This window comes from Trichoderma ghanense, assembly GCF_004382785.1.
Source record: "Trichoderma ghanense strain CCMA-1212 chromosome Unknown scaffold_0, whole genome shotgun sequence".
Taxonomy (NCBI): Eukaryota; Fungi; Ascomycota; class Sordariomycetes; order Hypocreales; family Hypocreaceae; genus Trichoderma; species Trichoderma ghanense.
This window is the reverse complement of record NW_027395663.1, coordinates 402,815-419,430: the sequence shown is the minus strand read 5'-3', so window position 1 is coordinate 419,430 and position 16,616 is coordinate 402,815. Positions and strand designations below refer to the sequence as shown.

The 16,616-nt window shown below is 55.8% G+C and overlaps 5 protein-coding genes across 5 annotated transcripts; 2 read left to right on the top strand and 3 right to left on the bottom strand.

The window, feature by feature from the left end:
* Window positions 1-279: 279 nt before the first annotated feature.
* Window positions 280-815, bottom strand: CCMA1212_000148 (uncharacterized protein; the record flags this gene model as incomplete). Its single annotated transcript, XM_073697632.1, has 2 exons — window positions 280-530; window positions 611-815. 2 exons carry the CDS (start codon window positions 813-815, stop codon window positions 280-282), a joined length of 456 nt encoding a protein of 151 aa, XP_073563902.1.
* Window positions 816-1,712: 897 nt separating this feature from the next.
* CCMA1212_000147 (Glutamyl-tRNA) lies at window positions 1,713-3,602 on the bottom strand (the record flags this gene model as incomplete). The annotated part of the gene is made up of 1 exon (XM_073697631.1): window positions 1,713-3,602. One exon carries the CDS (start codon window positions 3,600-3,602, stop codon window positions 1,713-1,715), a length of 1,890 nt encoding a protein of 629 aa, XP_073563991.1.
* A 1,516-nt stretch (window positions 3,603-5,118) lies between these two features.
* CCMA1212_000146 (uncharacterized protein) lies at window positions 5,119-6,825 on the top strand (the record flags this gene model as incomplete). The annotated part of the gene is made up of 3 exons (XM_073697630.1): window positions 5,119-5,605; window positions 5,663-6,214; window positions 6,275-6,825. The coding sequence occupies 3 exons, from the start codon at window positions 5,119-5,121 to the stop codon at window positions 6,823-6,825; spliced, it is 1,590 nt and encodes a 529-aa protein (XP_073563992.1).
* A 741-nt stretch (window positions 6,826-7,566) lies between these two features.
* Window positions 7,567-8,193, bottom strand: CCMA1212_000144 (uncharacterized protein; the record flags this gene model as incomplete). Its single annotated transcript, XM_073697629.1, has 1 exon — window positions 7,567-8,193. One exon carries the CDS (start codon window positions 8,191-8,193, stop codon window positions 7,567-7,569), a length of 627 nt encoding a protein of 208 aa, XP_073563990.1.
* Window positions 8,194-10,690: 2,497 nt separating this feature from the next.
* CCMA1212_000143 (uncharacterized protein) lies at window positions 10,691-15,166 on the top strand (the record flags this gene model as incomplete). The annotated part of the gene is made up of 2 exons (XM_073697628.1): window positions 10,691-13,127; window positions 13,185-15,166. 2 exons carry the CDS (start codon window positions 10,691-10,693, stop codon window positions 15,164-15,166), a joined length of 4,419 nt encoding a protein of 1,472 aa, XP_073563887.1.
* Between the last annotated feature and the right edge of the window lie 1,450 nt (window positions 15,167-16,616).

Sequence of the window (16,616 nt, the reverse complement as noted above, 5' to 3'; positions counted from 1 at the left end):
GGTGAGCAAAAGAAGAAAGACAAAAAAAAAGAAAAGGATCACGAGGCTGGACCAACTCGGTTATACCCAATGCTGCAATGTTGCTGATAACAAAATAGCTTTGTTTCAGATACCTAGTTTACAATGAGAGTGGTTCTCATGAAATCAAACTCGCAATGATTCATATACAGTGACACTGATTGCTTCCCGTCATCCCATTTCCCCCGTGAGCAAAAGGGTCCTTCTTTGGGGTCATGCAATCTTTCCCATTATACTTTGATATTCCGGACCGCCATCCCATCAATCGTACAAAGTGGTCTCGACCGGGTCCACCGGGTCCTTGGCCTTGCCCTTGGCCTCGGCGGCAGCGCCCTTGGCCTTGCCCTTGAGCTCCTCGGCCTTTCCCTGAGCGGCGCCCTTGAGCTCCTGCGCAGTCCCCTTCATCTCCTTGGCCTTGCCCTTTGCATGGGCCTGCGCACCCTCGACCTGCTCTGCGACGCCGCTGTTGGAGAGGTCTTCGGCAGTTTCCATGACCTTGTGTGTGGCGGCAGCTTGTTGGAACCCATCATGTCAGCATTGTGAAAATCAAGAGTGAAAAAAAAAGGGGGGGAGGGGAAACGATAAGACGTACTGGCCATGTTGATTCCGTCAACGAGCTTATCGCTGACGGCTCTGTCGACGCGATGGAGGCCATCTTTGACCGTCTCGGGGACGGTCTTGTGGGCGGGGCGGGAGGTGGTGAAGGGGCGGCGTGTTGAGCAGCGGGCTGCGGCGATTCGGGAGATGGGGGTGATTGTGGTTTTGGGGAGGATGGATCGAGTGATGGAGGACGACATGGCGGATGTTTTTGTGTGGTCTTCTTTTTAAAAAAGAAAAAAAAAAAAAAGTCGTTTATTCGGTGGTGGTTGTTGTTGTTGTGTGGTGTTGTTTGTTGTAGTTGTGGTTGAGTTTGAGGATGAATTCGGGCAGAGAGAGAGAGAGATGGGAGAAAGATGGAATTGAAGAGGGGAAAGGTCTCGTGAAGAAAGAGAGATGTGGGAAAATATGTATAGATATATATATATATATATATAAATATATATGAGGTAAGAGGTGTGGATAAGCATGTGGGAAACTGGGCAAGAGCTCACCTGAAAAGCTGTGAGAGCTGTGATGTGCAGCGCGGGTGGCCAAACTGGGTGGTGATGTCATCGGGCTGGCGAGGTGGCCGGTTTGCCTCCACATTCACGTTGGAGAAGCGGCGCAATGATGACGCCAGATGCAGATGGAACGGGCTCTGCTTTATTCTAGCTGGAGCTTGCAAAGATTCATCATTTGTTGGTTGTTATTACTGTTGCTGTTGTTGTTGTTCGATGAACTAAATGGATTTTCCTTTGGCTGATATAGAGGCAGCGTGCCTCAATGTATGTCATGGACCTGGTTTTGGGTAGATATACGATGCGATTTGGTTTGGTGGGGCTGGTGATGCTGAGGAACAGTGTTTATCATTTGACACAGATCGATCTATATAGCTAGCAATTGCTGAATGAATAACCAGCTAGTCGATATTGAATCAATCTAGATGGCTAGTGAATAATCATTGGAGCCAGGTAGCTAGCAATGGCTTGTATGGTAATAGGTAGGTAGCTATAGGTAATGGAAAATGGCGTATATGAGCCATGATACCGCGTAGTAGGCCTACCTACGTACGTATACAAGATAGTCGCAAGTCATGGCGTGTCTTCTATTACGGCCTATACAAGCCTCGCTGCCTCTGGCCCCCCGTGATGTCTCTCAATCCACAGCTTCATCGTCTTCTCCGCCGTGGCAGGATCAATCCTCTCCGTAGGCCCAAGCCGCATCATCTTGCCAACAAGATACATGAGCTTTCCCCGCGGGTATCTGTCTGCGTCGGCGAATTCCTCCAGCATCTTGTCTTCGCCCTCGGCAGCCGCAGCGGCAAGGGCTTCGTACTCGTGCTGCGATATCTCCTTGAACCACAAGTCGTTGCTTTCAATGGCTTCCAGGACCCCTCCCTCGAGCTCGCCCAAGTACACCGCCATGAGGAGCTCCTTTGCCACTTTGCCCGTGATGTGCTTGCGGTAAAGGTGGTAGAGAAGCTGCGACAAGTCTTCCTCGGGCACCTGTGCACACTCACCGAGCTGAGTAAAGGACAAGTCTCCCGAGGCCAGCGGGCCGGCCTTGTACGTCGTCAGGCGGCCCAGTTCGTGAAGGATCCAGTTACCCGCCAACGTCGCATACGACTTGACCTCGGGGGATTCTGCAATATCGGGCTCGGCCTGCAGCTTGCTCTCCAGCAAGGCCAGAACTCGGTAAAAGTACTGCACGCGAGCTCCATTGTCGAGCGTAATGAGCGAAAGAGCATCCTTGGGGGTGAGGCCGTAGTGATCCACCAGCTTGTCGAGCTCCGTGTCCGGCAGAACAGCAAGCGACGTCTGCAAATGTTGCACAAGGTCTTTCCCGATGACGAGCGGCGCCAGGTCAGGGTCGGGCATGTAGCGATAGTCCACCTCGCCCTCCTTGCCACGCAGACGGCGCGTCTCCTTGGATCCAACCGTCCAGCCTCGCGTCTCGCCAGCAATCACGCCCCCTGCTTCCAGCTGTTGGATTTGGCGATCGCGCTCGGCAATGATGGCGTCCTCCACGGCCCTGATCGTGCTCAGGTTCTTGATCTCCGTGCGCGTCCCCAGCTTCTTGCTTGGATCGTCGGTCCTCCGCACAGATACGTTGACGTCCGCTCGGAGCCCGCCCGTCTCCATGCCGGACACGCACGAGTCGACGGTGCTAAGCAGCAGCTGGATCTTGCGCACAAGCACGGCGGCCGTGCGAGGGTGATGGATCTCGGGCTCGGTGATTATCTCAATCAAGGGTACGCCCACCCGGTTAAAGTCCAGCCAGTGGACGCTGCCCGCTTGTGCGAGCGTCTTGGCCGTGTCCTGCTCGAGCTGCACTTGTTTGATGCCGATGGTGACACTCTCCCCGTCCTCCACTGCGATGCCATCGCGAGCAAGCAATGTGATGTGCCCCCTCTTAGCAAACGGTTCGTAGAATTGCGTAATCTGATACCCCGAAGGCTGGTCCCACCAGAAGTAGTGCTTCCTGTCAAACCGGCTGACGGGCTGTATCTCGCAGTTGAGGGCCAGTGCTGCCCGAATGGCCGGTATCAATGCCTCTTTTTGAAACAACGGCTGGCTGCCTGGCATTGCAACGTCGAAGAGCGCCACGTGGCTGTTTGGCTCGTCGTTGAAGGACGTTGCGGCCGGCGAGAACAGCTTGCGGGAGGTGTTGAGCTGGGCATGGATCTCGATGCCCACCGTCAGCTCCCAGCCATCTGCCGTTTGCGAGTCGCCCTTGGCCTTTTTCTTGCCCTGCTTTTTGGCCTGCTTGGCCTGCTCCTTGAGCTGCTTCCTCAGAGGAACGTGGCTGGCCTGCGGTGCTGTCGCTGTGGCTGTTGTTGCCGGTTCAGGCTGCGTATGCAGACGCCGCAAGGCGTTCGGCGGACGCAGAGACGGCCAGACAGGCACCGTCCGCGAGGAGAGGCGCCGGCCATTGATGCATCCGCGCTGTGAGAGGCGGCCCTCGAGCAGATAGCTGCTGAGCTCGCCGAGAGACCTGCGACTCATGCTGCAGTCTGGGCTCGCAAGCCAATGGCAGGTGCAATGCGTGTTCCGTGTTTGCTGCCACCGGCCTGTCGCCTGACAACCACAACGCCAGCCTCAACGCGTGCCACAGCTGCCCGTCTCGCGCGGGTTGCCTGCCTTGTCCGTACGCACCGCCACGTCGCCCTGTTTCCGCTTCTCTCGTAGATCTGGTGCTTGCAACCTCAGCCGTCGCTTCTGCTGCCCATCAGATGAGGGAGGTGGAGCTGGAGTGTGATGAGGCGGAGAGAGATTGGCGATCAAATTGCATGCAGTGAGGCCACGAGCCGGCCCGCTAGAAAACCCGACAGGTCGGAATCCACCTGCCTGCAGCCACTGTATCGATAGCAGAAACGGGGTGCCTCGTCCAATGAATAGCTTCACAATCCATGCCTTGATAGTTACTTACTGACCTACATCCATCTTCTGTACTCTTTTCCCCGACTCAATTTCTGGTTCTCTACGTCGTCGACAATCAGACCAGATGTCGCGTACAGAGGGGAGAGCAAGTGTAATGATGCAAATTCCCAGCTCAACCAACTGACTCTCTCTCAACCCCGCTCTCTCACACCAGCCAACAGGACACCAAGCCTCCCAGCACAGAAAGCCTCCGTTGCACAACGCCCGCGGTTTGTCTCTGATGAGCAAAGACGCTCTGCAGTTTACGACTCAAGGCCTTCCCAATGGCCCATGACGAACCACAGAGATGAACAGCGGCCGGTTCTGCCTCAGGGCTTTCCCCAGCCAGGCCATGTGCCCTATCTTGCCATACCCCCCCGAGCCGAGGCAGCCAATCCCGGCCCGGTCTGGCTTGAGCTGGTACAAGATGTGTGTGAAGATTGTACGCATGATCGGGGGGTAGCAGCGCTGCTTTGCGTTGGCCTCTGTCCCAGTATTTTACAGAGGCCGGCCCCCAAAAAAAGCCAAGAGATTGGGTTTATTACTCCTTGGTTTTCTCTCTCCTTGACCGTTGTCCCTCGTTGCCACGCCGCTTGCACAACTCATATCGCAACAAGCCTGCCGTCGTGACTGCAGCTGGTAGACGCGAAGCTGGTCCTCCGAGTGCATCATTTTAGCCGCCCCTGTTCAAGTGCCCCGATCGTCACGGGAAGTACATCTAGACCATCTCGAACTTACCAGAGATACGCGCGCGTCTGTGTGTGTGTGTGCCTGTGTGTGCCTGTGTCCCGCAATCCTTCGGCATCCCCAGCGGTGCTATCATCTCGCTCGGGTTGGACTGTGGAGGACTCAATTCCCAAGCTCTCATCGCCCAGCACCAGCTTCGAGAAGCACAAGTCACACGACTTCATCTCCCTCGCCGTCTTGTGTCTTACGCATCATTGGGACTCCCATCTGCGCCGCGAACAAGCTGAAGAATTGACTCGTTTACAAAGCTTCCCCGCGCCGTTCCGAGACGAATTGCCACGCCTGGTAGCATCGTCGGAATTTCCAACGGTATAAGTGGCGATAGCATCCACATTGACTTACAATATCAACGACAATGCCTGTTGAGAGTGATCCAGCGGCCCCTGGCCCGCCCAGGGTGAACAAGGGCAAAGCAAATGCGACACACACTCGTCATGCCAGCATCGACGAAAACATGCTCGCGGGAGCACACCCGAGGTCTTCCAGCTCGTCGTTTCCTTCATCGTCAATGCAGCAGAGACGGCCGGCAGCAAACAGTGGAGGAAGACTAAGCTTCCATGGCGAGAGGAGATCGTCCGAAACGGTCTTTTCGCAACAGTCTTCCCAATCCGCCTCTTCGGGAGCCAGCCATCCGCCCATCGCTGCGGTGGCGGAAGCAGCATCCCCGGCAAATGTCGATAGAGAGGATGAGCCTCCTTACGAAGAAGAAACTGCCAATGCTCGTGCCAAGGACAGGGCGAGGAAGCACCACAGGCGCCCGAGCACAAAAAGACATGACAGCCCGTCACGATTGTCCAACCCTATGGACTATGGAGTGCAGGGCCCTCAAGATCCGCCAAGAGGTGAGTGGCCCGTATGATTCTCCCAACCGATATGAGAAATGACATGAATCAAAATAGGGCCGGCATACCATCATTCATTCAATGGAAGGCCCCCCATGCCGAACGAATCACCGATGAATGACGGCGGCCACCCTCGCTTCCCGCCCATTCAGACCGTTCCGGGAAACTTCCCCAACGGTTACGGCTCGCCAGAAAGACCATTTGCTGTCCCTGACCCGCCGCCTGTGTTTGTTCCATCGCCCATGCAAGCTTCATTTCCCCCCATGCGGCCACCGCCCCCTCCGCAGAATCATCAGCCCAACGGACCGCCTCTCAGTGGCTACGAACTCCTGGCAGCTAAGCTGTCGGGCAACATGGCAGGACCCAGACTAGCACCCATCTACCGACGGTTTGAATCCCTTCACCACCGCCTCCTCCTGCACATGCAGGACGAGCTCATCGAGATGGAAGAGCAGCTGCATAGTCTTGACGCCGTAGACACGCAGAACAGGAAGTTTCCAGGAGGCATATACCCGGCATCTCGGCGACGAGAAAACATGAGCCCAACCGATGCAACCTGGAAGAAGACGGAGATAATGACCCATCTTGCTCATAAGCTGTACCAATATAGTGTGTATCCTTTTTTTTTTTTTTCCTGTCTCCCCATGCTTAGATCTAATCGGAGAGCAGATCAAGTCATGACTTCGTTCAACGCAACCCATGTCATGGCGGAACCGAGCATCAAAGACGTGTTCGACTACAAGGCCTACCTCCAGGACATCAACCCTCTCGTGGACGTCGAATGCCAGTTTCTGGATGCCACAGACGACCTCGTCAACCTGGTGCGGCGCAGACGACGCTCCAATGGAAACCCGCAGGACGATCCACTCAGCCCAATGCCCCGGTCATCCAGCATCGTCGGGTTTCCTCCACCGCCGAGCAGCCAAATCTCCAATGCCGGCAGCTCGCTCTACCCAGGCCAAGGCACCGGGCCTCCTTCGGTCAAGGGCCTCGCCATGGCCATGGCGATGATTGTGCTCGCCCCCATCATCTGCTTCTCCGTGATCCCAGGATTCGTCGGCCGTATGACAGTCGTCCTTCTGGTGGGTCTTGGGGGAGCTGCTGCGTTGCTCCAATCCGGGCTGTTTGCTCTCGTGGCGGAGGAAAGGAGCACGCTGGACTGGGTTCTCTGCGCGGGGGTTTATGGAGGGGTCATGGCTGTGATTGCGGGCATTATCTGAGACGAAAGGCTGTGTTTGATGGGAAGATGGACACTGGGCGAGATGAAGGCGTAATGAACGAAAATGGGCAGCTTGTGGAACGGTGGATGGAATTTACATGGCACCAGCCATTTCTTGATGATTGAATGAATGAACGAATGAACGACTACATTGTAAATGGATCAGTTGAATCGGACGGCGAGCACTTCGTACCTAATGAGCAGCAGCAAAAAGTTGTGACCAGTCATGGATGAAGGAGAAGTATGTCTGCCCATGTCCATCCGTGTAAGTGAGCCGCCAAAAAAGAAGGATAAAAAAAACAACTCTGGACGAACGGGGAATCGAACCCCGGACCTTTCCCAAGCGATCATCTCTGATTCGAAGATCAGATTATGCTAAGGGAAAATTATACCACTAAACCATCCGCCCATTCGCTGATGGATGGGTTGGGCGTATTTGCCTACATGAAGCTAGCTACAGGTGGAGTGGGACTATCTTCTCGAAGCCCACTTACACGATCTTTCCATATCATCTTCACAGGCATTCATTCATCTGTCACAGCAGATGATGCAATTGTGAAGTCGAATTAAATTAGCAATTCATTCTTCCCCTACAAGTGCCATGTTTACCTCGTCCAATTTCGAGATTGCATGTAAGTGGTCCAAGCAGCTGTTCCATTGACTCGTTGAATCATAGCATACAACTCCCCTTTACTCGACTTCTGCCTATTTAAGCACCGACGTACGCATCAATATCGAATTCCTACTCCGGGTCTCCAAACCTTCGAAACACAAAGCCCTTCGGAAGCGGTCTAGCAGAGGGCAGAACATACAGCAGCAGCCTCGTCACTCCGTCCTCGAACATGACGCCGCCCTCGACTGGCACGTAGCCCAGCCGGCCGGCCACGCGCGGGCTCTTCGGGCTGGCCGGGTGCACAAGGGCCATCATGTCGCGGACGCCCAGGTCGTCGCGGAAGTAGCCGAGGACTTTGCCGGCCGCCTCGGTGGCGTATCCCCTGCCGCGGTGCTCGGGGTCGAGGATCCAGAGCTGGTCCGGCATGGGGCTCCGCTGGACGACGTAGACGGCGCCGATGCATTCGCCGTGCGGCGCGTCCGCGCCGAGGCGGACGAGCCAGATGGCGGGCTGCGTGGCCCTGCGGCCGCCGCCCAGGATGGCCGGCTGGATGCGGCCGCGGGAGCGGTAGAAGGCGAGGGCAGCTTGGGCGTTTGCTGTGGCTTCTTGGTCAGTGACGTGCAGGAGGTCGCTGGCCATGAGCTTGAGCAGCTTGAGGAAGGTTTCCTCGTCGGACTGCTTGCTGAAGTCGATGAGGGTGAGGGTGAGTCTCTCTGTGTGGAGAATGGGCGCAAACTGCAGGGTTTCCTCGGTCATGTTACCGACGGCTCATCAAGTGTGATGGACTTGGTACGGCAATTTTTAGGGCTCATTGAATGTTCGATTGAGACAAGGCGGAGATGGCGAGTCCGTAGACATGCTTTCGCATTTTATAGCAGCTTACGTGGGGTTGTCAGATTTTCGGCAGATGGAAGGTTTACGCATGCTGAGTGAGCATTTCAGGTTGGCTTGGACGAACTCGCGTCTCTACAGTCATTGGACATGGTATAAGAGAATGAAGATGCAATGCGTGTCTGTGTTGAGGGTACCATATTCAGAGGTCCGATACAAACCAACCTGGAACTGTGCAGCGTGTAAGCCGAAGCTTCGGAGATGCTGCCGCCGTTGAGTGGATACTACATACATGGCGAAGAAGGTCGTGGAAGCGGGTAAAAAAAAAAAAAAGGCCCCATTTACCACGTTCTAGAATGATTGTCGTCTTCCCTAGCCTTCAACTGCATGGGGCAAACGCGAAACCACGAGTCAACAGGCATCAGGGGACATTGGTTCCTGTTTTTCTTGCTTATTGCCATATGGTTCCCTTGTCTGGAGCTAACTTTATTTTCCGGCTTCGATAGTTTGCAGCTACTGCTGCAGCAGGAAAGACGACGCTGCGGTCTTCCTCTTGGGTACTTAGCTTTGTATCACTTGAACAAGTGTAAAGGTAACGAAAACGCAATGAGCCTGGTAGGTGGAGGCCGTTGCGAGCGCGACCAACGCTCTGGCGCTTACAGGGTAGGTCGATATTCGGAGAATTGGATGGGTGGTGTTGCGTCGCAATAGAGTGGCAAATTGTCCCTGCAGGTATTGAGTACATATAACTGCAGACGCAAACGTACTCGATCTTTTGGGTGATGGGTTACAGGCGCCTCGCTTCTCTAGCGGACGAGACGGCGTGGTGGGAAAAGGGGCCGGCCAATGAGGACGGGAGGAAATGAAGCCACCACCGCCGCCAAAACAAGGCTCGACTTTACCCTTTCATGAACTATTCCCTTTATCCGTAGCGTTGTTTATCTTCCGACATTGCCATCTGCCATCTTACAACTTCTCCGTTCTTTGTGGCTTGGTCCAAGCACTACTAGTGCAGTGGCCTCGTACGATGCAAACAAAGAGATGGATGAATGGCCTCCTCTTTCAACGGCACACAGACACGGAGCCATGCCCCGGCACAGCGTCATCTGTCGGCGTGCATGTGTATCGAAAGGGTCAAGACAATGCCTCAAGGGCTGGCCACCCGTATTGCGAGTCTTGTGTACATTATTCTGCCACCTGTAAACAGCAGTGACCTCAATTGAGTCTGTGCTAAGGTACACTTGTACAGTACTGCATTGTCTTGCGGTAACCACCTACCGTACATCCATCCACAAATGTCCGTAGAGATTACGTAGGGACTACGGAGTGCTGAGGCACATGTAATTTATCGCGATCTGATGTCCTTCATCCACCCCCTTGCCCTGCATCTCCCGGACCCTGCTGCAGACCGAGGCACGTGCCGCCGTCCACCTGCATCTGTCACAGCGGTGGATCTGAAACAGGTACCGGTACCTGCCCGGCCAGGACACAGAGGTAGCGTTTCATGTGTCCACAGCTTCCGCACAGGGGACCAGCGACGGGATGTAAATCAACAAGGGGAACGTGGATGAACTGGAGCACATGCAGAGCAGAGCAGCAGCTGGAGCCCACTTCGACAGTAGCGTCTGCTACAGTATGTACCTACTAGTGGACGCGGGAAGGCGGTGGTGCAGAAGCCTGCTGCAGAGCGGCCCCTCTGTTCGTGGGCCGGGGGGCGAGACACAAAGACCCCCTTGCTGCTTTGTTGTGTCTTTGTTTGTTTGGCCCTCATTTGCCGTTGTCTTGAGCGTTGGAGTAGCGGCACGACATTTTTTTTTTATTTTTTTTTTTAACAGTATCGAGTACGGAGGACTCTACCATATCTTGACGACTACCTAAAGGTACCTAAGGTATGTAGTACCCTACCCAAAGCACTTGGCCATGGAGGGATAAAGGAGATAAAGGACCAGACGGCAAACCGCGCCATGAATTGAAAGCGCCAAATACAGTAACAGCAGGGGTGGGAACAGGCACAGATTCAGGCACAAGTACAGGTACGGGCACGTTGATGGCCTCTTTGTCCCAGCTCGAGGCTAGCGAATCACATTGTAAAGGTACAGTACTAGTACCTACCTTATGTACCTACCCGTACCTCCCAGAAAGATGAAACAACACGATCCGTAGCCATCAATCTCAATCTTCCTCTCCTCACCCTTCTCCTCTTCCCCGTCCTCTGCCTGGCGCTGTATACCGTCCGATCGGCCTCGAATCGCCCTCTCGGATCGGCTGTGCGACCGCCCATAACACAGCGAACGGCTGGCCACTTACCAGGCACCGTAACCAACCCGCCCAACCGGCCACCCCTGACCTGGCCAAACCCCCCCAAACCTCGACTGACGGGGGCGGAGCAGATCCAGCGCCATCAAATCAAAGCGGCGTGCAAATGCCCCCACAGGCACAGGCCCAGGCGCAGGCGCGGGCGGAGCGGAGGCACAAGGCTCGCGCTCCCAAATTGAGCCTCGTCACGTCCATGTCCCTTGCGTCGCGGCCCAGGAGTGAGGTTCCGCCCTCAACCACCACTAGCCCTCCGGCCAAGCCACTCATTTCCACCGATCCAAACGCCCAAAGGCCAGAGTCGCACTCGCAGCTGCAGCTGAGCACGTCCCCGACGCTGACGGCGACTGTGACCCGCAACGTCAATGCTTCGTTTCTGGATGACCCGACGCCAATCGAACCCGCCATGGCCGACCAACACGCGTCTAGAGGCAGAGTCCGCGACTCTCACGACCTCTCGCTGTCCCCACGCAACGTCACCCGGGACTCGCTGGTGAATAACATGCTGCTGTCCCTCGACCAGTTTTCATTGGGACACACCTCATCCACCACCCGCTCCTTTGGCGGCAAGGCCCTGACCTACGACGACCCGCGGCCCTGGGCCCACGACACCATCACCGGCAGCTTCTCCCACGGCTTCCAGCCATCATCAGCCGCCGCCTCCGCCTCCGCCTCCTCCTCATCCCGGCACCCGCAGCCGTCGCGACACCAGTACTCGTACAGCTCCGACTACGACGACGACTCTACCCGAACCTCGGTCCAGCTGCCCAGAGCCCGGAGCCGCAGCCCCAACCGACGCAGGAGCAACAGCAGCTCGACCTTCCAGGCATCCTTTCCCAAGCCCCCCGGCGCCGCAGACTCTCCCATCCAGCGCGCGCGACCTCGAGCCAACACCGGCAGCAGCACCAGCAGCGCCAGCTTCGACGCCGGCTACCCTCAGAGCATCGCCGGCCCTGCCAGCTGGGCTCGCACCGGCTTCAGGCGCTCGGCGAGCTTTGATCTCGGGCCGCTGCAGCCGCAAACGCAGCTCAATGCGCCCTTGATATCCCCGTTCCACATCGACTTCCTGACCGACTCGTCCAGCTTGGCCTTGGATCCCGTCGACGCCGCCTCGGGACACACCAAACGACCGGCAAACCACCAATTGGTAGCACCTGCCATGGCCCTAAGCGACTTCGATGCCGCCCCGGCGCCCAGCGTCAGCTACGGCAAGTCAAAGACCGACCAGCTCGCCGCCTCTCAGTCTGCCGGCGGACTTGCCCAGCCCAAGGAGCGGCACGGCTTCTTCAGACGTGTCTTCGGTTCCTCCAAGAGCACCACGCCCGCCCCTGCGGAGACGTTGACGTCGCGCCTCACTGGCCAAGGGAGCAACGTCGCTGCGCCTGCCCCGAGGGACACTCCGCCGCAGCCGCAGCCGCAGCCGCAGCCGGTGCTGCAGAAAAAGTCGTCGTCTTTCTTCCGCCGCCGCAAGAAGTCAGTTGCTGACGAGGCGCCACCGCTGCCCGCCGATGTGCCTCCTGTTCCCTCCCTCGCTGACGCGAATGGACATCTCCATCCCGACTCTGATCGGACCACAGACAGCCCTGCTGGTAGCCTGAGGCAAATCATGACCCCGTTCCTGAAGGACGGTGCCGCGCACTCGCAACCTCTTGGCGACATCACCAACAAGGCAGCCGCCAGAGTGGCGGCCGAAGATGACGACGATGACTATAGAGCGGACGTCCAGCGAGAGTTCTCCCCTGACTATGAGCTAAGCCCCAATGCCAAAATCAGGGTAGTCCACAACTCAGATTCGGACCTAGATCAACCGGCTTATGACAAGCCTGGTCGCGCTCCCAACAAGCTTGAACACCGGAACAATTCCTTCCTGGACCTCGACGGAGGCAGTGACAACGAAGAGCCTCCCGTTCGCCAACGGGCCGACAAGGAAAACGATGGACGATTAGCTTCTCCCACCGCCTATAAGAGCAAGGACACTGCCGGTACTATACGCGGCAAGAAGTCACCGCATATCACTGATCAGGAAAGGTTCGGCGACGAACCGCTTCGTCCCAACATGGCTCCGCCGATTGGTGAACACCGATCGACGTCCTATGCCTCGGCGTCGACAGACGACGGAGACTACAAGACCGCCCCCAGCGTGGCTCCCAGCGTCCGTGTCGAACGATCGAGCGAGTCAAGCGCTAGGGGTCCGGGAACGCTGGACCTGCTCAAGAATCGAGACTTGGACGAACCCGAATTCGTCATTGGCGAGCCAACCGAGGATGAACGACAGAAGGCGCAGCAGATATTCGACGGCTGTGAGGACTTCATCCCCAAGGAGAAGGCTGCCTCTTGGATGGGTGAGGAGGGCCCCATCCGGCAGCGCACCCTGCAGGCGTACATCGAGCTGTATGACTTTACCGACCTGAGCATCCTCAATGCGCTGCGCAAAGTATGCGGCCGCTTGATCTTGCGCGGTGAGACGCAGCAAGTCGACCGCATCCTCGTGGCATTCTCTAAGCGTTGGTGTGATTGCAATCCTAACCACGGCTTCAAGGCGACTGGTCAGTTACATCTCTCCCCTCTTCCCATCCGGAGCTTGCATTTCTAACATTGTCCAGACGTCATCCACACCATCTGCTACTCCATCATGCTGCTCAACACCGATCTGCATCTTGCCGATATCGAGCAGAAGATGACCCGTAGCCAGTTTGTGAAGAACACTCTGACGACAATCACACAGGCCGTGGAAGAGTCTGTTCCCGATGCATTTGACCGCCCCAGCATTCTGCCCGAGAGGGGCTCCGTGCTCCATGAGGGGGGACGGGCGGCATCCGAGCCGCAGGAGAAGAAGTCTTTCCGCAACTCATTCCGACCACCACCTCGCATCGACACCCAGCTAGTGGATGCCCACGACGACTGTGGGCCACTTGTCAAGTCGTCCTTTTACGGTTCAATGAAGGCTTGGGAGGAACAGATTGAGATCGTCTTGAAGAGCATCTACAACTCCATTCGAGACGACAAGCTGCCCTTGTTTGGGGCGGAGCCAGAGAAGCACCTCCATAACATGCCGTCGCAGAGCAACCTGTCAGTCATGGGCATGCTCAAGAGAAGCCCCAGCGTCCTGAGCAAGGCACCCTCGGAAAGCCAAATGTCGACGCGAGGCCGGCTCGCAGATAATAGCCGCAATGGCAGCTCACGATGGGCGTCCAAAAGCCGCTCACGAACCGGGCTTGGGCGCCAAGGCTTCAACTCGAGCCGAACGAGCTTCGACGACACCAATTCTCTGTGGAGCCCGGCCATGTCCTCCGCCACCTGGAGCCGCTACTCCCTGGGGCGGACGCAGGGATCAATGTCTCAAGATTCCTTTGGCTCGGCAATGCCCCGAGGGGACTATCAGCAATCCATCGGGTTTGCAAACGCTCTTAGCCAAGCCATCGTTCGTTCTGACGACGCCAACGCCAACGATAACATGTCCGTCATGAGTGCCGATGTACCTGCCACGGGATTGCTGGACGACGAATCCCTAGAACTGGCCGGGCCTCCCTGGATCAAGGAAGGTCGAGTCATGCACAAGCATCACCTGGACGGTGTCGGCAAGAGGGCAAAGGATCGAAACTGGACCGAGGTCTTTGCCGTCATCCAGAGGGGTCAGATGAGTATCTTCTCGTTCAACGCCCCCAAATCGACAAGGCAAAAGAGCCGCACGAGGAACGCCGACAAGGCCAACGCCCCCGTCGGAGGTGGTAATTGGCAGGATAACGCCGTGAACCTGGGCACGTTTAACCTGCGGCTGACCCTGGCGTCGGCACTGCCATCTCCTGGATATTCGCGGTCGAGGCCGTACGTGTGGGCGCTCAGCTTGCCCACGGGTGCCGTTCACCTGTTCCAAGTCGGAACACCCGAGATTATCAAGGAGTTCGTCAGCACGGCCAACTATTGGAGTTCGAGGTTGAGCACGCATCCGCTGATCGGTGGCATAAGCAACATCGAGTACGGGTGGAGCGATAGCGTCATCAACAGCGCGCTCGCTGGCGCCAACAGTGACAGTGCTTCCATCATGAGCGGCGGCCGGACCTCACGCCCTGGCAGCCGTGCCGCTCATGGTCGCCAGCCGAGTGTTCAGAGCGTCAACATGCCTTCCTCTAGCATCGATCTCGGATCCGGGCCCTTTACTTCCAGCGGACGCGGCAAGCTGCCCGGTGATCGCATCACCATTTCCGAGTGGGCACCGCCAACGCAGAGCATGCGGCCGAGCCACTTGTCCGAACCGGAGCAGCTGGAGGCCCTCACGGCATATGTCAAGAGCATCGAGGATGACTTGCAGAACCACAACCAGCTGCGCAGCCCCATGCTTCTCGCCTTTACCCCCAGGGGCAACAACGCGAACAAAGCCATGGCAAACTGGGAGCGCAAGAGCGCATACTTGCTTAGGGAGATTGTCAAGTTTAGAACCTACGTCGACACCCTGCAGCAGGCAGAGGCCCGGAGGAGGGAGATTTACAAGGAGCGAGACTTGGCTCAGCGGGCGGCCAGAGGCGAGCTGAGCGATGGCGACATGGACCTCAGCGACGAAGATGGCGACGAGACTCTGCGGCCCTGAACGTTGTTTTACATCATACCAATTCTGTTTTTCTTTTTTGCTTGGAGAAGGAAAGGGGGCAGAGACTGCGAATCCGCCTTGGAGGAGTCGGAACCTCCATGCTGGTTCCTTTCTGTTTTTGTCATTCCATCATTATCCGTTTCATTTGTGCCTCGGCTGCCGGCCGTATTTGATACCTCCTACTTGGCCTTTTCTTCTATTACTGAAAGCAGTCGCGTCGGTTAATGCTGGTGAAAGAAAGGGGGGGGAGGGGGGAGGACATACACTGTACTATTAGTTGTGATTCGCTTAACTGTGTTAGTATCTTCGTTTAGGAATGGCTATCCAGCACCCCAGATTAGCGATCTAGCGCCCCAAGTTTATATATATATAAGAATAGAAAGGTGCAGGAGATTCTTGATATTTTATCTACTAGTTATTAATAGCAGCTTTTACTAAGACTAGAAGAATATAATGATAGTAGCAGAGAGTAGATTCTCTACTAAGGCTAGAAGAATATAAATAATAGTAGCAGAGTGTAGACTCTTTACTAAGACTAGAAGAATATAGAAGAATATAATAATAGTAGCAGAGAGTAGACTCTCTTATCTCATAAGTGGTAAAGATTATTGGGTTGCTGGGATGCTAGATAGCCAAGTTAGGGTGCTGGATAGCCGCGCCAGAGGAAAAGACCCCTGACCGTTCCAAGCGGCTCCGATCCCCGCCTATAGATCCCGTCCCCTCCCCCCCTAAAACTAAAAAGAGAGGGGGAAGCAAAGCTGAGCCAATTCGCCAACCTTCCTGAAGAGGAAATACTCGAGCGACAAGCTGTGGAGAAGCCTCCATCGACACGTTGCGGCGGCATTCGCTGTGATTGGGATCAATCAGCCTTTTTTATCTCTCTTGTTGATTTGACCCGTTTAGCAACCGAGGATGTGGGTAAGTTTATCACAAAGCCCAGGGTTTTGCACCAAACGTGGTATACTGTGCGTTGCTGACGGCGATGTGTCCATACTGAGGACGACACCATATGTAATACGCCTCCATCTAACCCCCCCCGTCCCCTTGCTTGCTATCCATCCACCTACTCTTGTTGGGCGCGTGCGGCGGGTGATTCTTCTCGGCATCTAGTCATGAGGGGTGGGCATGGCATGATGGTGTTTTTCATGCGGCTTATCGCGCGCGTGAGTCGCACAGCTTGAGACATCTTATGTGATTGGGGCCAAGACGGCGCCACGAAGAGGAGAGAGCCTGCATTCAGCACTCGGTATGCATTAGTCGCAGGTGGTGTATGATACTCGGTCATGCGGTCGAGCAGGGTATATAAAGATGTTCTGTTTTTTTTTTTTTTTTTTTTTTTTTTTTTTTTTTTTTTTTTTTTTTTTTGCCCTCGAATTATGCTTAAACTTGGATGCTACTCAGGGAACAGAGCAAAAGGGACTGACAGACAAGCATCTCCCGTTGTCGGCAT